The sequence below is a fragment of the Gopherus flavomarginatus genome, chromosome 10 (genome assembly GCF_025201925.1).
Source record: "Gopherus flavomarginatus isolate rGopFla2 chromosome 10, rGopFla2.mat.asm, whole genome shotgun sequence".
In the NCBI taxonomy this organism is placed as follows: Eukaryota; Metazoa; Chordata; order Testudines; family Testudinidae; genus Gopherus; species Gopherus flavomarginatus.
This window is the reverse complement of record NC_066626.1, coordinates 19,119,241-19,142,865: the sequence shown is the minus strand read 5'-3', so window position 1 is coordinate 19,142,865 and position 23,625 is coordinate 19,119,241. Positions and strand designations below refer to the sequence as shown.

General features: G+C 42.3%; 1 protein-coding gene across 1 annotated transcript; it reads left to right on the top strand.

Moving 5' to 3' along the window:
- The first annotated feature begins 368 nt into the window (after positions 1 to 368).
- CPO (carboxypeptidase O) lies at positions 369 to 22,981 on the top strand. Its single transcript, XM_050916056.1, is given in 13 exon segments — positions 369 to 455; positions 2,159 to 2,253; positions 8,399 to 8,474; positions 8,910 to 9,034; positions 11,811 to 11,925; positions 13,125 to 13,226; positions 14,114 to 14,218; positions 14,899 to 15,009; positions 17,757 to 17,853; positions 18,691 to 18,805; positions 19,882 to 19,978; positions 21,312 to 21,396; positions 22,719 to 22,981. Coding segments are annotated over 13 exon segments (1,473 nt in total).
- Positions 22,982 to 23,625: the final 644 nt, after the last annotated feature.

Genomic DNA, 23,625 nt, shown 5'->3' with positions numbered 1-23,625 from the left:
GTAAGCTGTTTCCTAGCCATTAAAGAGTAGTAATGGCTTATTTGTTGTCTTTACAGTTTAGCTTGTGGTAATAATATAATACTTGGCTTACTTAGAGTTAATTATTTTAAAAAAACACTAGTAAAATGGGCTTTCAATGCAGTAAAACAGTCTGTTTAAAAGTTTCTTTAAAAATTGTCTAATTTAAATAAAGTACTTAGAAGCTCCTACCATCCATTTGAGGAAGTAGAAGTGAGAGACCCAGTCTAGTTTCTTGCTGTAGTGAGAGTAGGATTTAAGCCGCACTAGTCAGCAGTCTGTTGTATTGATCCCTGTGAGTGAGGATTCCACCCTAGATACATACACATCATGAGCGCTATACAGCAGCAATGCAGGGGCATTTACTGGAGAAGAATTCAGTCAGTCTAGATGATGAAGAGAAAGAAAGAGAAAAATGTCAAACAACCGAATTCCATGTAGTTCTTGTTTGAATTTCAGTTCATGTGAAATCAGTGTTAAATTAAGCTGTGGAACCAGGGAAACTCCTGACATGATGAATAAGTGTTTGAGGAGGGGGATGTGTAGAGAATGTTTTAGCTAAAGTCCCCAGTCTCCATAACTTCCGTGCTGTTCAGCAGAATCTGGGTACAGAAGGCTTGCAGGATCAAGCCCTCTCTCTGTTATTCTGTTTATTTAATATGTAACTTTTGAGCTGTTTCTCAACAGACTGTATGCAGATCCCAGTGGAAAATAGCTGAGCATATGAATAGTACCAGGCTGAAACAATAACAAGCAGGTTGAATCATTCAAACCCTGAAAATCACTTTGACTCTGGGCCAAAAGCTTATCATGAGATGATACCAGTATGGGAAAACTAACAGGCTAAGCAGCCAGCTGGTTGGAGTTGGCATATATTGTATCCACAACTGAAGAGCAGGTGGTTCTTATATTTAAGGAAGTATGTGACAAGAAGTCAGGAGATTTGGGTTTTATTCCTAGCTTTGCTGCAGAATACCTCTATGATCTTGGGCAAGTTCCTTGCTATCGCTCTCTCTCTCGCGATCATTTTCCTCATCTTTAAAGCAGTGACAGCAATATCCGTCTCAAAGGGGTGTTGTGAAGCTAAATTCATTTTGAAAAAATGCTTTGTGATCTGAAGACGTGCTTTAGAAGTCCAAAGTATTATACTGGACGAAAGGAGATGCTAGAATTTAGAACAACTGCATGTTCTTATTCATGACTCTTTCTAAAACCAGAGCATCCCATGTCTTATTGTACCTAGTACTCAAGATGGGAATAAGTGGAGAAAGACAAGCTGTGCTAGAAAGACAAGCAACTGCCAGTGAGAACCAGACTAAAGAACTGACTTAATCAGGCAAGAGTTGTGTTTATGTCCAAGAGGGCAACAGACATACTGAAGTTAATTGGTCATCCTGTGATTATTTTTCCATCTGTAGAAGAATCATTTTGCAAAAGATCTTTATCCCAACTTCATTGGTGCTACTTATAGTCTTATTTAGGCACACACGTAAGTACCTTGCTGAACTAAGATGCAGCTTTACCAGACTCTGTTAGCAAATAAAGTACAGTGAACACAGAGTCTCCTCTTTTATCAATAAATTTTGTCCCAAAGCCCAAACCAAAGTCCATTTTCTATATCCGTTGTAAAGGGCTGTTTATTATTACTGGTACAGGTGCCCATTGAATTCAACAGCTTTTTCCATTGACTTCAATAGAATTTGAATCAAAACGATAGAGAGGGACTGTCACTCTGCTACCCTTTTATTGGACCAACTTCGGTTGGTAAGAAAGACAAGCTTTCAACCACACAGAGCTCTTCTTCTGGGATCGACATGGCTACCACTACACTGTGTACCCTACTACTGCTACTCTACTACCCTGTTAGGCAAAATGACGACATCTAGCTTGATAAGTCATTGACATAACAGAAATAATGTCACTAAAGAATAAATATATCCCATTTTAAAGGTAGACACCTCAGCTTTCGGCTGAAATTTACCTTCAGAAAATCTCTTGGTTTACTTCATTAATGTTTTGTTTTTGCAGGAGGAAAACAAGCTTGCAACAGTTCAGCCTTTTCCCTCTGAACCTGTTTGTCTTGTCCCTAATTTGGACACCGTGTCACATGGTCCAGTGTTGCAGATTTGAGGTTTCGTAGGTCTACCACCATGAGGAAAAGGTCTTGGGAGTTCTTGTGGAGAAGACCTTGACAGCACCAGACCAGTACACAGCTGAGGAGAAAAGACATGCAGAGTAGGTTATATCAGCAGAGAGCTGGAATATGAAATAAGCAATACTACTGCAATATGCGGTATTCAGTCAGCTTCCTCTGAAGAAGGTGCTACCTACTCTAGAATCTACTCTTCTGATGGTTACAACTCCAGCACTTAGCTAGGAGGTAAGGCAGGCATGTTACGTCACCACCAGTACAGATTTTGTGGGTTGATTGACCGAGCATTGCAATCAGAACAGTAAAGCTCATGTTCTTGGAGTTCCCTCATTCCCCCTCCCCCCACAAGCATTTCTCCCAACCAAATACAAGATAACTCACCTTCAATTGTTCCAAGTTAATTTTTATATAATATTGCAAACTTCCATGGAGTTCACAGGCAAAATTTTCTTCAGTTTCTGTAGATTTTGCTAGGCGATGTTTGTAATGACAAAAACTATGTGCAAAAAAAGTCTGTTCCTGCCTGTGCAATTCTGCTTTAGAGGAAATCATGCTAGTTTTTGGGTGAAGGGAGGAGGGGGATGTAGGCAAAAGCATAATTTACTTAGTAGTGCAATAAAGAAGGGCAAAACTCTGGGTGGTGGTGATTTTGCAAAAGTTTAGTTCACATCAGGGCCTCATTTAATCTGAGGCAACAAAGTTCAGGACTAGAAGGGTTAGTAGGCTGGTAAATTTCAGTATAGACCAATATCTTTGTTTCTAACAGATGAGTGGAGGTCAGGGGAAAGAAGAGTTGAGCAGATAATTCCAACTTTTTCCAATCTCCAAAAGATGTACCATCTCTATATGGGAACTTACACATTTCATCATAGAAAATGATATTGTGATACTGAGTTAATTATTTAACTCTAGTAAATTTTTGCTGAGATAATTTATGAATAGATTCATCTTCTGTGCATGAGTCAGTTTGATCCACAGTTGATACCGGAGTCTAGATAGCTGTATGCTCTATGGCCCTGTGCTGCTGAGAGTCAGGTTCTTTTCAGAAGCATGAAGTTATCTCTTGGGGTCTTCTGCCTCCTGGGAGTCCTGATCCCAGGGAGGATTGGCCTGAGGTTGCAATATGTTGGGTGAGTATAAATCCTGGCAGGGAGCTGCAGTTTAGGGCTGTACCCTAAAACGCCATAATGAAGGCACAACAGATTACAGTACCTCTGAGAAGTGTAATGAAAGGAACAAGGAACTGTAAATTGGGTGTGTCTGTTACAGACAGCTGGAACACGGGAGGTTACAGTACTGTACTGGAAATGGAAAATGAGGGTCACCGTATCCAAATACTCAGATATAGTTAAGGCTTGTAGAGAAAATATAGAGCAAGAAAAAGGGTGAATGAGTTAATTCTAGTCAAATAAGTTACGGACTCAATTGTGAAAGGTTCACAGTGCCTCCTTTTGGATACTCAGTGTGCTTAGCTCCCATTGGCTAAAATCCAGTTGTTGTAGCACCAAGATCAGGATTTATGGGACTAAAATGCCTTCTACAAATATATCGGGAGTGGGAAGGGGAATGATCAAGCAAGAGTAAATCCATTAATCAGTGAGGGGTAGGGAGTGGAGATATGCAAAATGATGTCTCCAAAGCTTTTGCGACACTAGAACTCCAATTAAAAATTTGTATCAAGAGATGTGAAAAGAAGAGGACTGGACGATCAGGGAGCAAAGGAATCCCTGTAAAAAAAACAGAGTTCAGGGAATGAAAAATTTGGAAAAATCTGAAAATATGCAAATCTGCAAACACCAATGATCTGAACCTAGAGTATTAAGGGAATTAGATCATGAAGTTGTTGTACTATTGACAATTATTTTTGAAAAAGTATGAACTTGATATTTTTTCCTCATTCTTTTCTTTGTTCCCCCTCCCTCACATTAAAACTGGCATGATTTCCTCCACAGCAGTATTTCCTAGAAGGCGGCAGACATTTTTAATACACGCTATTTATTGTCTTTACAAAAATGGCATGGCAAAGTCCACAGAAACCAAAAAAATACTTTGCCTGTGAATACCATGAAAGTCCGTAACATTCTGAGAAAATTCACCTGTAGCAACCTCAGGAATGTTGTCTTGCCTAGATTTGTGAGAGACAGTGGGTGCTTGTGAAGGAGGGGGAATGAAGGAGCTCTGGGGCATGGTTTAGCCCATCCACCCACGGAAGAGCATTGGGGTTGACACGCTGGCCTGACCTCCTAGAAGAGTGCTGAAGTTGCAGCCATTAGAAGATGGGATATGAAAGAGACAAGCTGTGGTTCCCTTAAGAGGAAGGGTTGGAGGTTTCAGAACCTCACTTGAATCGCCTTTGTGAGCAGAGAGAAATAGTTGCAAGGGCCTATAGAGGTGGACACTAACAGAGTGACATACATCTTTGAAATGCCATCTCGTACCTTGGGTAAAATTATCGAAAATGCACGTGCAAGTATAGCTAGAAGAACTGGGCTTAAAATAAGAAGGAAAATTTCCTGCAGAGGGCCAGATTGTGTCCTGTGTGGAATTTGCTCCTGCAGGGGACAAAGTTCCCGGTAATCCATGGAATTTCTTATTTATTAACAACTCTGTTTATTGCAGTGATGCCTAGGGTCCAACCAAGAGTTGTGCCAGGCACAATACAAACAGAGAGTGCTAGCAAGTCCCCTGATGGAATTTCCCCTAGGTAGGAGAGAAGGTAGCACAGTGGGGAGGTGGAAGTGCCTAATTTAATGCTGCCTCAGAAGCATTTGCTTCTAAATGCTAGAAGGCAAATGCTGTACTTTTTGCACCCTTTACAAACACAGAGAAACTAAAGGGTTTTCACATGGTATAAATCAGCATAGAATCTAATCTCAATTTACCAAAAAATCAGAGTGCCATTCGTAACAAACCTGAGCAACTGCACAATTGTCTTCTCATTGCCCTCATTATCCATTATATCATATTCCCTCTTCCTGCATAGGGGGAATGAGGGAGACATGTCCTCCCCAACTGGGGAGTGCAATTGCTGGACTAATGCATTCTCACTCCTAAATCCCCTTGCCAACCCCTGTTTTATTTGCTGTTCTCATCATTTTCGTGTTGAAAATCTGGTTTCTTTTGGGTCCGCGGCTGAATCTTCTATTGTTCTGGCAAGAACCCAGCATACTTTAGGCACTAGTGGTCAGATTTATAAAGGTATTTATGTGCCCTAGTGGGATTTCAAAAGTGCTTAAGTAGGCTAGGCACCTAACTACCATTGAAATCCTATCTGCAGCTTTAAGCACCTAAAGACCTTTGAAAATCTGGTCCTATGTAGATAATAACAGATTGATTTACAGCAGGTTGGGATTTGCTGTGGGTTTAGGGTAGGGACATGATGTGATGAGAGCAAAATATCAGTGTCTTATTCCGTAACTAGAATTACACTGATACAATTTGAGACGGAGCCCAGTGCTGGAGCTTACCACAGTAAGTATAGCCCAGGGATTCCCCAGCTGGCACTGTTAGAAGACTGGGATCTGCTCAGGAGGTGGAACCAATGGGCAGCTTATTTAAATAGGTTCCTGCCTCCCCCATTAGCTGTATAAAACCTCCAGCACAGTAGGCACAGACCCTTCTTCCCCTTTTAGAGACTATCTATATATCTCCAGGCTCAGGGCCTGTTGAATTCAATGGAAAGCCCCCCATAGCATTCAGTGTGCTTGGCTCTTTGGCAATGGACCTAGCACCTTGGGGTCTAATTGCTGACTGGAATTGAGCTCCCAGCTAAACTGGGTTTGGGTCTGGCCCCAGTCTTTGAATACAATTATTAAAGCTAGCCCAGCCCAGCCAACCTGTGTTTTGAGTTGGGAGCAGGATGCTACTTAAATAAAGGGACATTATTTGAAATAACTCTGGAAAAGGCCAACAAGGATCTGTTACTTTATCTTAACTTGCCACATACTATATTATAAAAAGTAGGAATTCTGACCAGCCAGTCAGAACACAGCTTACACTGACACTATTAGTTTAGCATAATGAGGATGCTTCATTGTGTTTTTATTATTGAAAAACTGTTCTTGATTGGCTGGGTGGATCTACTTTGCACTTCTATAATTGAGAAACCTAGTCCATAATCATAAATGGGCACAATCTTTGTAATATTAGCATACTGTTAAAAATTATCTGCCTCCACGTTGGCCATTGTAAAAGATTTTATCAGTAAATAAGAGCCGGCCATCTGGCAGCAATCTGATTGTCTGGCATTTCTTTCATTTGGTGCAATTAATACATAATGTCAATGGGAACAGAAAAGCATTACAGGATATTGTTTCTTTTCTGATAGAAAAAGAGCAAAGCAAGCCCAAGCCTTTATGGAAAATAAACTCCCTACTGCAGCTGAGAGATTCATTTTCAGACCAGGAGGCATTAATCCTGTATCTATGAGGTTCTGATGCATCAACATTTGCTGTGGTTATATCAAATAGTTAGCAATGCAAGTGCTATCATTTTGCCTAATGGACAAAAGTGCAACAGCATGACACTTTTCCCTGGTATGGGTAATAAACAGCTAATTCCAATTGTTAGAGGAAACGGACCTGTTTTGTGTTTCAGCTAATCAGCAAGCATCATATTTTTAAAAGCTCAGGGATTTTTAAATGTTTCCTATATTTTTTCCAGTGCCTAATGGGAGAGTTAGCTAATTCGATTTGCATGTATATTGAGCTGATATAGTACATTTGCGATAGGAGTGCAAATGCCCAATTAGCAATTATTACTCATGCAATGAGCATACATTATATTGGTGATCATAAACGATTTGCTACACAAAGCTCTTGTGATAAATTTCCATTATAGTAGAATCTTTGCATTTAAATTCTTTCCTGACCATACATGTACTGTAAGAACTTGATCCAAAGCCCATTGAAATCAGGGGAGACGATTGTAAACCAGTGGTTGCTAAGAAATAGAAATATTTCTGGTACCGCTCTGATTTCATAACAGTGACAACAGCTCTTTTCTAAAGATACTAACTCACCTTTGGATATCTAATGCAATGTAATCATGAAAATCCACTCCCAGTGATGATGGCACATTCGCGCATCACAACCTTTCTTTTATTGCTTTTAAAAACTCTTATGCAATTTGAAATTCCACATCTGCTTGTTAAAGGACTACAAAACTGAGCTGCGTTAATACTCCAGAAAAAAGTATGTAGGAAGCTTTGTTTTAATAGCACCCACACATTTGCTTCAACTGTGTTTGTAGCCTTTTTTATTCGTTCTCTGTAAACCTTCAATATTTTTTTTTTCAGATAAACATTTTCAGAAGGTGAAAGTCTCAGGAATACTCAGCAAATACATCTCCAGACAGGAAGTTTTCATCCAGCCATCTTGAAATCACTGATTTTTTAAAATTAGATATTCTTGTTTATAAGTTTCAGTCTACCAATCAGGGAGCGGGAGTACTACCATGTAATTTAGGTGACCTGTCATAGGCCACAAACAATGAATAGTCAAACATACAGCAAGTAGTTTGTAAAATCTTATTGGATAAAAAGAGGTTTGCATAAAATTTTCATCAAGCAATTTTGAATAATGAATAAATATGCAAAACACTAAGTCTATTTGTGGGTGATTCATGAACAGAAAAAGCTCAAAGCTGATGAAATAGCTCACTGTATATTATTACCAACTTTATTAGGTCCCAGTCCTGCACATATTTAAGGGTTTAATCATGTAAGCAATGTCATTGGCTTCAAAGAAGCTGATATGATGAAATAGAATTGCTCCTGTGCTTAAGTGTTTGAAATATCAGGGCACTGGCAAATAAGTAAAGGTAATGTAGGACCCTACTGAGATACCCAAAGAATCTACAGAACTTGATCCTACATATATCTAAAGCAGTGGTTCTCAAACTTGTTCCGCCGTTTGTGCAGGGAAAGCCCCTGGCGGGCCCAGCCGGTTTGTGTACCTGCCGCGTCCACAGGTTCGGCTGATCACGGCTCCCAGTGACTGTGGTTAGCTGCTCCGGGCCAATGGGAGCTGCTGGAAGCGGTGTGGGCTGAGAGATGCACTGGCAGTCATTTCCCGCATTAATTCATCAGTCAGTCATGTTCTCAATGAAATAGGACTCGGTTAGATGAGCTAACTTCCTTCTGCATAACAAAACAACTCTTTAGACCTAGAGGAAAGGTGGAAATTTTCAGCAGATGCTTGGCTCATTTTTTTAACTCTTAATTTCCAGGGACCAGGTTTTGTGAGTCTTGCCACAAACATCTGAGCATGTAAAGCAACTTCAACAGCTTTGTGACACCTTGCTGGTGAGTGATGCTAACAATGTTTACAAGAAAACTGATGCAAAGTTAGTTCTACGGAACAGATTTCTATTTAACTTTGGACAGAAATTAAGGAAAAAGCAAGCCTGAAAAAGCTTATACCTAAGATCTTTACTAATAAAGGGCTGGATTGAGCCTTGCCCTTATGTGGTCGTAGGAAATTGAGATTTCCCATCCTCCCATATGTGGCCTGTGAAACAACTGGCCACAATTGATATCCCATGTCCAGAAAATCACAGGCTATATCCCAGAGGTATGCTCTGGGAGCAACTAGGTAGAGAGTTGATGATTGGGGAGGCATGGGCAGAGAGCATTAGGAATGATTGCTTCCTCTTAGTCATCCATAGCTAATATAGCCTAATTAAATATTTTAGCAATGGAAACAGAAATTTTATTTGTGTTCCCATTCTTTCTCTCCAGCTGAATTTGTGGAAGCCACTGCTGCCTGAAGACATCCAGGCTGGAGAAGAACTGCATGTCAGGGTTCCAGCCTCCAGTTTACAGGGGCTGAAAGGCAGCTTAAATCAGCATTTGACATCTTATGAGTATGTCCACTAATTGCCTGATAGGGATCCCCTTGCGTACTGAATGACTCCATTGGCTTCAAGAACCATTCTCCCTACCATGGACGTGGCTAATTTCCCCCAATCCATCCCAGAGTCACCAGACTGTGTTAATTGGATCCAGCCTTTGGATCCTATGTGTGTACAAGCCAGCTGGGTCTAGGCAGAGTCCAGATACTTCCTATGCGTCTGCACACTCCCGGGTTGCAAATTCCCTGTCTGCCCTCCTTTTCTTGGGATGAGGGAGTCTGTGGTCCAGCTGATCTCTGCCCTGAATCCAGTGATCTTCCCTCCTAAGCCTCCCCAATGGCCTGTGCACACTCCTCCAGAGCTTCACTCCTGTGGGCACTCTAATTTCTAGTTTAACACCCCAGCGACAGTGTGGTAGGTAAGGTAAGGAACGTGGGCTTTGAAAGGGAACTTCTTAAATGCACACACTTTGCTCTTAGGCAGCACAGGAGAGTTACAGATCTATGCAAAAACATAAACCCCTGAATGCAATCTTCCCCCATCAGGGACCTCTCCACTCCTGACAGTCCTTGGGGTTGGTTATTGTCCTTGAAGGGAGACAATGTCCCTCCTGCCTCCACTTCTCCAGCTATGTCTTTTGCTGTTTGTGATGGACTGGCTCCCTTTGGCTCTGGGCCAGGTGGTCAGTGGAAGAAACTGCAGATCCCTCAGTGCAGATCCCTCCCTTCCCCACAAACAGATTTTTCTGAAGAGATGATCCATTCAAAAGCAAAAGCCCTTCTGGGAAAAACTCCATTGTTCCAGTAGGTGAGAGCCATTCGGTGCTGATGCTGCCTTGATTGCCTGGTTATACCTTTCCAGACACGGCGCCTCACTACATGCCAGGTTTCTGCCACCAAGTGGATGATCTGAAGTATATCTACACTGCAATTAAAAACCCATAGGTTGCCTGTGCCAGCTGTAGCCATCCCACCTCCCATGGTCCTAGAGCCTGGGCTTCAGCCCCAAGTCCTGACATCTACACTGCAATTAAACAGCCTCACAGCCCAAGCCCCATGAACCCAAGTCTGCTGGCACGGGCCAGGTGCAGTTGTCTAATTGCCGTGTAGACATACCCCTAGTCACATTGACTGTTACCTGTACAACTAGTGTTCATAAAACCAAATGGGATTCACAACTGGGTAAAGATATAGTCCTCAAATTGTCACACATCACATACAAAATTTAAAACCCCAACTCACCAGCTATAATGTTTCATATGAAAATTACAGCTCTGCAGCTATCCAGTGCTAGGATGGCAAATGACTACTAGACATATTGAATATAGCCCAGCTGTAGTGACATTCACTAATAAAAGATACCTTGAACGAGGATTAAGGTCCATTCTGAAGCTATGACAAGCAAGACAATTCACTGTTAAAGCAGATATCTGATACCCTCCCTAACGAATTCTCTTTAGTAAGTAATTAATGTTGATGCCCTGTCAACAACAGGTGGAGAAATATGGGATAGGGATGCCAATATATAAACTATCTAGCATCTGGGGTAGGTGTTTGCAGTCTAATTGAAATAATATCGTGGCCCAGGTTTTTTAAAACTGGACTCTGTGTTTGCACTCATAATGATTTGTGCCTCTATTTTGAGGGGTGCACAAAAGGAAGGCTGAGTGGAAGGGTGGACTGAAAATTTGATACTCTGTCCTTCAGATGTGAAAAATAGAATGATAGCTAATTTCTGTATATAGATTTTGAGGAAAAACTGCTCTAAGAAGGTGGTTGGCATACAAGGAAGGCAATATGATAACTGGAGACATAAATGGCATATTACATTTGGTTCATCAAATATTCAAGCTGCATTAAACTCAGAAATTTCAGTTCACAGGAGCTGTGATGAGCTTTTTTTTTTTTTTTTTTGGTGTATCTCTTACCTTGAGACACAGAGGTGAGAAAGCTCAGATTGAAACTCAGCTGAGAGCACTCTCATAAGTTAAAAGGGCAGCCTTTCAGAAATGACGGTCAGTGCTTGAGACAGGAGAGTAGCCTACTAGCGCTCTCAATGCATGACATTAACATGTGAACTTGCACTGCTTTTGCAGTTGTCTTATTCTGAGCATTTACTTCAAGCACAGATTTAGAACAGTGTTGCACATGGCTGGGTTGTCTTTCAAAGAATTCTGTTAAAAGCACAGGGCTTGATCCAGTGCCCAATGGAGCCAGTGGGAGACTTTCATTGACAGCAGCAGTCACTGAAGCAGGCCCATGATGAAGCAGATTCAGAATTAATTTACGGCTATCCTGCTGGAGCATCTATTTTCCAGGACAAAGACAATTTTTGCAAACCTACAAATAAAGCACCATTGGGAGATCTTCCCAATTTTTAAAAAAAAAGTGTGAAGTTTTTTGAAAATCCTTACTTTTTTTTCAAAATGACAAACCTTTAACTTGATTTTTTTTTTAAATCATTGACAAATTTTAACCAGTGCTTATAACTGGTGAGGAAAAAACCTGACATTTTGGGGCTATTTTGGGGGTGGGAGGCAGGGTTGAGGATGGGCGAGGGGTCAACATGTGATTTTTTTTTAAATTAAAATTTTAAAAATCTCAATATTCAGAACACATTGACCTGTTCTATTACAGTTATTATTATTGCTGTATCTAGTGGCCTGATGAGCAAGAGGTTTGAGGTAGACCGTGGTGTAAAGGCCATGTTTTTGATTTAAGGATATTGCTAAAAGTCATTCTTTGTTGCTGTTTAGGGAACTTTAATCTTTCTCTCATTTTTTCTTCAGGGTCCTAATACGTGATGTACAAGAACAGCTGGACAGTAGCATGCCAAGGAAGGGCGGCAGTCACTGGAGGGTTCCAGAAGGCTAGTCCTACACTGTATATCATCCAATGGAAGAGGTAAGAAGGAAACCAAGTCTACCATGTAGGTGTTACTCCTGCAGGGAGTTCTATGCGAACACTCTTGTGTTTGCAGAGAGCTCCATAGAAGTCAGTGTGACTTAGCAGTCCGCCTGCTTGGAGCTCATTGCAGGATCTGGCTTTCTTCAAGTCTTTTGCATGAAATCCTAGCTTGTTGAATTTAATGGTAGTTTTGTCTTTGAGGTCAGTCGAGGCAGAATTTCACCCTTTGTTTCTTAGTCTCTATAACATAAATGCTCTGTGTGAAGAATTCATGCATTCAGCTACAGTCCTTCTGTGGACTCTTTTTCCTTTTGTTGAACATGATCTCTTCCCTCCTAGGTAGCATCTATAGGCTTCAACCCATTGTTTGCTGCTTTTAGTCCATATTTCAAGTATTGAATATCCAGTTATTATGCCTCTTCACTGTTATTTATGTTAGCATTGACATTGTGCTCAGCACTGACCAAGACATGAAACGATGAACATTCCAGTAAGCTTGTAACAAAACAGATAGAAACGGAGAAGATGGGATGCCCCAGGAAGGCCAGAGGAAGGAATAACTTGAATTTTTTTTTCACTTTTGGTTCTATTCCCTTCTGTGGAAGAAGTGAGCCTTTAGAAGAGATTTGAATGTGGTGAGAGTTGCGAGCCAAGACAACTGGACTGTTGCTCTCATTTATATATTTCACAGTCGATTTAGACGACACACACAAAGAGAAAGCTTTGTGATAAATCATCTTCTAGGCATATGATGTGTTTACTGTAAGCATTTGTATAGTTTTGCTTTGGGAACTGCTACTGACCTGAAATGTGGAAAAACTAATAGTCATCTGACTGATGGATCACCCCAATGATAGTCTTAGGATTTGACTTCATCATCTAAATCCTTGGGAAGTCAACAGAGAGGCTCCTGATGGGGTTGGAGCATTGAACTGGCTTCTGAAGGAGTCCTAGGCAGTGCTTTTTGATGCCTGCCTCTGCAATGTATTACTTTGTATTTAATTTGATGTAAGTGAAATGTCTTCCCCCATTATTTGGTCTTGAACCATGCTAAGTAATATCACAGCCTGAAATATGCTCAGAAGCATATACTGTGTATCTAAGAAACATAAAACATTTGTTATTTGGAAGTAGGGGTGGGGGAGAGAAGAAGGAAACTCCCTGTTTAGAGCAACAATTCTCTGTGACTATTTCAGATTTATCACTGGATGTACCAGATAAAGGAGAGCAACAGTGAGTTGGTGACACAGCATTATCTAGGAATGACATATGAGAACCGGCCAATGTATTATCTGAAGGTGAGTGGGGAAAGTGTTGTTAAGATAAATAAAAAGCATCTCTATAAAATTATGAGGGAAAATGTCAAGATTCAAACCTTCTCTAAAAAGATTCTTATCCAGGTACAATGAAATAACAGGAGAGGTTTTAGCTCCTAGACAAAACACTACAGGAGTTTGCTATCTTTTGTATTGACAATTGCCATCAATCTTTGAGACCACTCTTATATTGTGAAGACACCAGATTTGACTAAAATCCTGTTTTGAAATATAATATTTAATAAATCTCATTTGGCATTCTATCATTGTTTAGCAATGTGATTAAAACTGCGATTAATCATGATTAATTTTTTAAATCAAGTTAATTTGTTTTGAGTTAATCACTTGAGTTAACTGCAACTAATTGACAGCCCTAATAATATAACATAGTCAACCTGTTTAAATATGTTTGCTATAGTTGTGTGTGGTGGAGGGTTTTTGTTTTTCACTATTCTCTATAATCTGTGACCTTTCTATCTTGGCTATTTCATGACAGTTCTCATAAGATCTGTCTCCATTGCTGAGAAAAATTGGTTTATCTTTCTTTCTGCTTTTCCCCTTCCAAAGAAAAGAACCTCAAAATTAGATCAGCCCAGGGAATGATTAATATAAGTGAAGGCAGCCATATAAGAATTAGAAGCAGCTTTATTGGTACTCTTTGTTCAACGCACACTTTAAGATTCTTGGCCTGGGATGATGCAGAGATTGGGTTATTAGGAAGGAAAGCAGGTCATAATGAAGTCTGTAATAGTAAGCATCTCACAAGGGCTAAGCAGTATATCAAGGATCATACGTCACATACTAGAATATGCTAGGCTCTTTTATTTTAACATAACAGTTTTCCTACAGATCACTTTTACACTCCCCAGATAAGTCAACCATCAAATAAGGCCAAGAAGATTATTTGGATGGATTGTGGGATTCATGCCAGAGAATGGATCTCTCCTGCCTTTTGCCAGTGGTTTATGAAAGAAGTGAGACCTTTTCCCATTTCAGTATAAAATTTGCAGATAGTTTGGATTCCTCAGATCTCTTCCTCTCCTTATGAGAAATTGTTAAACTATCTCTTGAGAGACAGATTATACTTTGAGTTAGTGCATTACACAATCACATCTGGAGACCCAAGTTCAAACCAGGGCTTGGGAAGTAACAAATGAAAGCATTTGGCACATTGCATCCTCAGCTTGGGCCTGATACAAAGCACATTGAAGTCAGTGAGAAGCCTGCCCTTGAGGTCAGTGTGCTTTGAATCATGCTCTTGGTGTATCACAAAGCTACTGTGAAATCTGGAACAATTTTCCATTTCTGATCCCAAGAGTAAAGAGCTAGAAGATTTTGTACAGTGGTGTTCCATATGTATAGGATCTCTCTCTCCTACTGTGCTTCTCCCTGCGGTATCTATGCACCTCGCAACAATGCAAGATAGTACCAATGTAGACTGCAGTATAAATGTAATCTGATATATTATTACTTTTGAAATGCCTTTGAAGGTGCAGTAGATACCTTGATACATTTGGTGGGCAGGTAGAGTCTCTTCCCAAGGAAGTATTCTAGGATGACCAACCATTCTATGCCAATTCTAAATGAATTCCTGTCCAGTGATTGGTTTGTACCAGACAATCTGGTGCTAGTCTCTTGCACTTTTTCTTCTCAGATTTTGCAGAATTACAAATCTGACCCAAAGATAAAAAGCTTCCTGCAGAACTTAGACGTATATATCCTGCCAGTTCTCAATATCGATGGTTATATCTATTCCTGGACAACAGTAAGTTATGAAAAGCCAGTAACTGGATTATAAAGATAGATGTACACTGTATTTATATTCATTTCTGGTACAAAAATGGTATCCAAATGTGAATTTTTCAGCTTCTTTTATTAGGAAGGGAAGGTAGCTTTTCTGAGGGAAAAATCCACATCTTTCTAGCACCAAAACTATGCAGAGGCCAAGGCCTGCTAGTTTTCAGCAGTCTGGACTGCAGCTGTTCTTTTAAGAATCCTTCACTTCTCTGCAGTGCAGGAGTACCTTGGACAGTGTCACATTGTACCACTATCTTTAATGCTACTTTGAGTCTGGAAGCTCCTTCTAATCCTACATTTTTTCTAAGTAATCTTTACTGGGGCTTCAGCAGATCTTAAATTAACATCTCAAAATTTTCAAGAGAATCTACTGCCAAACCGTACATGGTGGGTTTTATCACCCACAATTTTCCCCCAACAAAAATGTCTTGAGTGCTCAGTGTGGCCTCTTGCAACATCCCACCCATCTATCTGCTTCTTGGCTGCTCAGGAGGCTGTTGACTAGAACTCCTACGCAGCTTCTTGGGCAGACTTCAGCATCAAGCACTTTTGCAGTGTAAAGGTGTTTGTTGGTGATCAGCCCCAGTGACTCCCTGGAAGTTGCCGTCAGTATTCTCTTTCAGGGTGAAGATATGTGCTGATTGGACAGTTGCCAGGGGATGCTGTTGAAGATACCAGGATCTTCTCTTCTGGGTTGGGGTGGGTTTCCAGACACAAGGGAAGATGGGGAAGGCATTTTTCAGAAAACTAAAGTTAACCTCTGTATGCAGGGTAGGTGTCCTGCCCTCAACCAGAAATGTTCAGTTCTTCTATGGTGTTTTTAACTTGGTCTTGAGCTTAACTGCGTGGGGAAAAGAACACAATATGTTGCAATCTTCACCCCTCACTTCCTTGTATCCCAACTCATGCTTCAGTAACACCAGCAGGAGAAACAGACAGCCCCATCACTGGCATCTGAGGCACAGCCTTTTCCCATTTTCCCATCTCCCCATTATATTAGCATGGAGATACTGCTGGGATCCTAATGAGGCCCTGTAGTCCCATCTGCCTCTATGTGGTACCTGTCTGTCTCCCCATTGAGCTGAGTCTGTATTAAGCCTCGTGCCTTCCAAATTGAACGTCACCAGATCAGGCAACATCAGGATTTGGAGAGCTCCAGTTCTTGTACTCCCTTGCCTGGTTAGTCAGTGGAGAAGTGCACACAGGCAGTGCATAGTGTGAGTTTGAACTCAGCTGCTAAACTGGGAAAGGGGCATTACATGGGGGTGGGAGGCACCGAACTGAAGTGTAATGAGGAGATTGGCTGACAACAACAAAAAAATCAGCTGAGTTTATTGAATCTGAGCCACAACCTGGATTCCATTATAATCATTCTTGGACACTGAGGTACCCCCTAAATCTGGGGCTGTCTTTTAAGCTGGGACCCCTGTGCTAATGTAGGGGAGTGCCAGGGAAGAAGTCCTATGACCTGACATGGTCGATGTCTAGAAATGTACTGCACGCAGTAGTGGCATTGAATCCAGGTGCTACTAGGCATGCAGGGATGTGAACTAAAGGTGTACCTGCTATCGCAGGGGTTCTCAACCCTTTTCTCTCTGAGGCCCCCCTCAACATGATATAAAAACTCCAGGGCCCCATGGGGAAGGACCCTGTAGTAGTTTGACTTCTATTTTGGGGGCCAGGGGCCAGCGGGGCTCAAGCTGAGGTGAGTCAGGGGGTGGAGTCCAGGGAGGGAGTGCCACCTCCACCCCCTGACTCACCTCAGCAGGCCACCCAGCCTGTCTGGGTTGGGGGTGGGGGTGGAACAGAACCAAAAATTGTAAGTCAAAGGTGGGAGGCTTAGCTCAAAAAGTTTGAAAACAGCTTAGGGTGCAGGCGGGGGATAGCTCAGGGTGTAGGGAGGGGGTAGCTAGGGGCTGTGTACAGGAAGGGGATTCTCAGGGTGCAGGGAGCGGGTAGCTAGGGGCTATGTACAGAGAGGGGATTCTCAGGGAGTAGGGAGGTGGTAGCTAGGGGCTGTGTACAGGGAGGGGATTCTCAGGGGGCAGGGAGGTGGTAGCTGGGTCTGTGTGCAGGCAAGGGGGTAGCTCAGGGTGTAGGGAGGGGTATTAGGGGCTGTGTGCTGGGAGGGCTCCCCTGCAGTCCCTGTTCCCAGAGGGGTTTGCCAGCCATGGAGTCAGGTCTCCTCACCCAGGCAGCTCTTATTGGCTGCCTCTGCTACAGCAAAGGGGGCTGGGAGCTGAGGAGCAGCTTCAACCCAGGGGACAAGCGGGAGAGGAGGGAACACTGCTGCTGCCTGCTCCGTGGCACCAGCCAGACCAGCAGCTGCCCTGCACTGTCCAGCTTCCCACCTCTGACCTGGCCAGGGGGCAGGGAGAGGAGATGGGGAGGGGAGGTGTGGAGCTGCCCCGGGACTGCCATGCTCTTGCACTGCAGTTTGGGCGGGGGAATGCCCTCCATGTCCCCAACTCTGCCCATAGGCTCAGGGCTTCTGCCCCTTAGGGAGCACCAGGGTTTGGATCTCCAGGATTCAGCCCTGTGCCACCCGGCTTCAGTCCTGCGGAGGGCACTGGGGCTTGGGCTCTGGCCGCAGGGCACACAGCCCCCTTGAAATGGCTTGTAGACCGCCATTTGAGAACCGCTGTGCTATAGTACTTTAATCTCTAATCTCCCAGTATGCTGTATTATTACATAACTGAAACCATTTCTGCTCAGGAACGTCTGTGGAGAAAATCCCGCTCTGCACTTGTAAATCGCACGTGCTTTGTGACAGATCTTAACCGTAACTTCAATGGCTCCTGGTAAGTTCCAAGTATTTCAGATTTTGAGATATGAATAGATAGCAAGGCATGAGAAGCAAGAACAACAGACCGTCATCTGAGCTGTGTGTATCTTGTATTACAAAGGCTGCAAGGGAACACACATTTTTGATTTCTTCAAGAAATGCTTATAAATAGAAATCTCATTTGCAAAAATATTAAGATCCTGATTTTCAACCTGAACGCAGCTTGGCATTTGTTTTTTCAAGCACAAAAATAATTTTGTTTCCTTAAATAACTATGCCTCCAATTCTATGAAGGAGGGTGGGACGCTCAGTGGTTTGAGCATTGTCCTGCTAAACCCAGAGTTGTGAGTTCAGCCCTTGAGGGGGCCACTTAGGGATCTGGGGCAAAAATCTGTCTGGGGATTGGTCCTGCTTTGAGCAGGGGGCTGGACTAGATGATCTCCTGAGGTCCCTTCCAACCCTGATATTCTACATTAGTTGCTGATAGTAATAGTAGTCCGTTATCTAACTGCTAATGTTTGTGCTTGTGGTGAGTTTGAACATGGCTATGTGAGTTGGAACATGTGCCTTTAAGATCACACAGAGGGATTTCATAATTTTATGGTGCTACACACATTTCACCAGGATATTACTGACATGCGAGTTATTTGTTTTCAAGTGAGGCCTCACAAGGCATATTTTCTACAGAGATGATTACACTAGTGTGTAGGGTGTGAATACCAGGTGCACTCAGTCACAATGTTACCAGACCCCGCTGAGCCGTCTAGTCTCCCATTTTAAGATTGTAATGGAAATGCTGCCATGCTCTCAAAATTGGGTTTTGTGAACATCTCTGCTTAGCTTTGTTTTTTAATTCCTGTGCAGGTATTGGTGCCTCTCATAACTGCAGCAGCTTCACTTTCTGTGGAACAGGGCCAGAATCAGAACCCGAGACTAAAGCTATGGCCAGATTTATAGAAAAAAGGAAAAGCGATTGTCCGTCCCTAATGCGGGTTCGGTGAATTTTTTAATTGTGAGAGGAAAATTAAAACCAGACAAATTGAAACTTCAAAACACCACATGGCCATTTATTAACAGGGAGAAAATCACAACTTGGGCTGGGGAGGAGCACTTCTACCACTAGCAGTACGATTAGGACAAGAACATTCACACAACTTAAAAGCAATCTATTTACATTCATTAACAAGGAACCAAATAATTCAAAACTATCTGCTCTTTAAAAAATCAAGGTAAATACCCCAAATTAAATGAACTGTGCGCACATTAACCAAATATCATAAAACACACCAACAATAGCTATTAATACAATTCAACTTTTCATATGCTATATATACACACTTTATACCAAATAACAACAATATACAGTTCTGCAGAAGAGACTTAGCAAAGCACAGAGTATTCACGGAAAATTGGAAAGCAAATACCGTATTCCAGGTGCAGCTGACCAGCAGTACAGACACCAGAAGCATACCGAATCCGTAATCCGTAGAAGATAACTTTGAAAAATAAATGTCACGTCCCGAGCCGGCTATATCCGGAGGAGACCCCTGGCTGAAGGGTTGGTCAGGTCCTTCAGTCAGTATGTGGATACTCCTGCAGATTCTGGCGCGAGGCATGGTTTTATTCAAAGGCTCTTTTACACTTGTCAAAATCTGATTGGTCCCTAGCTCCTTCACCTTCCAGGCTCCGAGCTGGCGCCCTCTACGCAGATAGGATTTGCACACAGCACACTAGAAGCTACTAGAAGCTGCACCCAGCACACTAGCATGGTTTTGCACACGACCTTAATCTGACCGTTTGAACTGAACTACGATTGGCCAGATTGGATCCCTTTGCTCACGGCATGCTGGTGTTATGCACACAGCACTAGCCTGACCCCTAGGTGACCAGGCAAAAAGAGCGGGAAAATGCACACGGCACTCTAATGTTGCACACCGCACCTTAAGATTGCACACAGCACCATGGTGTTGCACACAGGACCAGTATGACCTTTAGATGACGGACAATTGGCCATACAGACACCATGTTAGAATAGAGGCCTTAGGGCTGCGACAGCGATGTTTTGTGCTTCTTGACTATCCACTCTGATGGACAGTACATTCTCACTCCCTACGGTTACAAAACCGATTTGGCAAGTAACCACCAGGATTTGGTAAGGCAACGGAACCATGCTCCATGTCAGTGTAAAGGATTACGCTTGCATGAACTCTGTATATCTTGATCGTCATCTTTGTGCTTAAGATTGATCTCATGTCTATGTAATATTGTACTCAGTCCCCCTTTGCCTCTCTTTGGTACTGTTGTATTTACCATAGAAATTAGAGTATTTATTGGTATTGACTCGGCATTTGTCTGAAGGGACAGATGAGGTATCAAGAGGAAAAAGATCAGTAATAACTGCAGCTTCCAGGGGGATAGGAAGTTTGCAAAACATTGAAATCTTCAATTTATTAATTCAGGTTTGCGTTCTCTTCTCATCTCAGTCTTGCACATTGTTGTGTGATGACTGCAAGTCTTTTTTGGCTGAACTAATCCTGATCCTTCATCATAACTAATTAGCAATTGATTATTAGGGATCTGATTACTGAGGGTCGCCAGGATGTGACTGTTTTTCAAAACATCAAAATCCAGTGCCACGTGCAAAAAATGTGCCTGCAGTTTTATGTGCAAATGCATTTGTCTGCATGATTGCCACAACTGTGCCCACAAATACCTAGTGTCTCATGATAGAAGTTCAGGCTCAGTCCGGAGCCTGGGTTCTAGGACCTTGCAAGGTGGGAGGGTCCCAGAGCTCGGGCTGCAGCCTGAGCCAGAACATCTATACTGCCATTAAACAGCCCTTTAGCCCAAGCCAGCTGGCATGGGCCAGCCATGGGTTTTTAATTGCAGGGCAGACATACCCTCAGTGTTTTAAAATCAAGCCCTATATACTCAGTTAAAATCCATGTTTATAAAACAGTCCAGCATTTATGGCACTAACCTTGGACTTGGGAGAGCTGGGTTTCAGTCCCTCTTCTGCCACAGGCTTTCTCAGTGACCTTGGGCAAGTCATTTAGCCTCTCTGTTGCTCAGTTTCCCCTCTAGCGTGGGGATAATAGCGCTGCCCTACCATCCCAGAGTGTAGTGAGGATAAATACATTACAGACTGTGAGGAGATCAGATAGTATGGTAATGAGAGCCCTATATGTAACATAGAGTGGTAGATAGATAGTGATCTATCTATCCATGCCACAACCAGTCAGACGTCTGTTGACAGTGGAAGTATATTACTTAGATCCTCTTTCTCCAGTAGTACAGGTTCCTACCATTGCAATAAAATAGGAATGTTTTTTAGCTGGACACATTTTCCCACTAGCTCTGGTGTTGAACTAATAATTGATGCCCAAACCTGAACCCAGTGAGCTACAGAATCAAGCCTGAAACTCCAAACAGTTCATGTGGTTACCAGAACTGGTTAAGACTTTCTTTCCTTTTCAAATGTACAGGTGGAAGCTGCAGAGAAAGCAGAAGTCGCACTGAAGGAAAAGCATGGGACCAATTTTACAGTGGGACCGACTGCTTTGGTTTTGTGTTAGTTTGTGTTTTGAGCTTTCTCTATTTTCATGGGGCGAGCAAGGTGGTCCATGTGCCTTGTTCCTCGATATTGCTGTTTCATTGCATTTCCACTTTGAGTAATAATGGAGGAGCTGGTTTAGATGAGTATCTAAGTTGCAGCCATTTCAATGTGGGATACATTGTGGAGCCCTTTCATACGTTAAAAACAGCTGACAGCATGGAGGATCAATCAGATGTTAATTCTTATATAGAACTCATCATGAGAATATCACAGGGCACACAAGAGGATTCGTATGTGATATAAAGTGAAATCCTGGTCCCTTTGGAATCAATGGCAAAACTCCTATTGACTTCACTGAAGTGATTTCACCATACCTATGAGTCAGCAGTTCAAATCCAGATTAGGTCTATAGTAACTATCAGCCATTATCATCTGGTGGTGGGTTGATGTTCTGCATGAAATAAGTTGGTCTCAATCTAGTTCCCAGTGGACAGGTGTCCATACCACAGCAAGCACTAGATGATGATGTCTGATTGACAGTTTCAGTAGAAATCATGGAGACTCAAGTTACCCTTGACCCAGAGAGGTATTCCCTCCAAATAAGGGTTGAGTCACATTGGTGGGGTAGTGTAGCAGATAATATTCACAATGAGTAAATTGGCTCTAGCGAACACAAACACACACACACTTGTGTTTGTAAATTACACAGGCACAATGCCTGCATTAATCAGACCTTGAGTTGCATGTGCTTTAGTGCATGTCTTGAGTGTACACACAAGGTGTTTTGCTTGCGCAGTGCTGGCATGTTTAGAAATTAGTGTGCTCTTGGGCCAGTGTTGTTTGTTACATGGAAAGCAGCAGGAGAGAGAGCTCCACAAGGCAGAGGAACAATGAGGTCTGGCCACAAAGAACAGTCAGGGATTTTTCAGGCTGGCAGTAAAATTAATATAGCAGGAAATTCCAAATGGTATCAATGAAGGAAATGCAAAACCAGAAAAAACCATGGTCCATCTAACCCCATGTCTTGTCTCCAATAGTAGCTAAGACCAAATGCTTCAGAAGAAGGTATATGATTCCTTTAATGCATCTCTGGTTATTGGATAATACTCTCATATGAAGTGGTATTTTCTGTATGCAAGTTCTATAGAAACATATTTAATGCAATCAAGTACTTCATCTAGAACAAGTTTTCCCACTGTGAAGTATGGCTATCTATGGAATGATTATAGTGCTTGGTACAGGGATCTTGTAGCAATTTTGGATAAACTATGGCCAGGGTCATGTATAAAGAATGGTGCCTAATACATTTGTCTCACCTGTATTTTTAAATTCTTGGACAAGAATTCTAGCTCCTTGCGGGACTGGGCTCACATGATTGGCATTCCATTTTTCTACACATTTGAACTGAGAGACAAGGGTGCCTATGGATTTATTCTACTGCCAGACCAGATCCAGCCCACATGTGATGAGACTACCACAGCTGTGATGACCATCATAGAATATGTAAATCAGAAGTATTTCCCAAACAGTGCAGTGGCAGTGACCTCTGGCAGCCTGTGATTATGGCTCATTGTCCTATTCACTCGGACCCTGTCCTAAGTAAGCCCTACAGAGCTCAGCAGGAAACTCACATGCAGTGAAAAATTGCATGCAAAGGAAAAATTGACATTACTGGGGAGCTAAATGGCATAGTGTTGAAATAAACAACCGTTACAGTAAATGCAGAGAGTTCTCTGGCGTTCAGGGGGCTGTTTGGAGAAGGAGGAAAGGAGAAAGAACAATCTGTAAAATCAAGCCCTGCTCATCAAAACCAGTTGTAGAAGGTTAGGTTCCTTTCCTTTGTTTAAATTAAGGCAAGCCCATATTAACTTCAAAAACCTTGCTCGCTGTCTCTGCAAGGCCAGATTGAATATGCATGGGGAGGAAACTGCGCTCTTAGACATGGTCTCAGTGACTGCCTTACATCTACGCTACCCTTTCTGCTAGGCATAGTCCTGCTCTTCTCATGGTCCCCACACCACACTGGCCCACCAGCCAGAACCACTCATTTCTCACCCATGGTTGGCACCAGCAGGCTGAATGAGAGATTGAGATCTCTGACTGCCATCTCTGGTCTCACTTCAGTAAGGTATGCTGCTGCTTTGATTCTTCTTGTTTTCCTGGCCTAAGAGAGTGCAGGGGAGGGGAAGGGGGTTACAAGAAGCTGGGGTGCCTCAAAATCAGATGGAAACCAGAAACCAAAG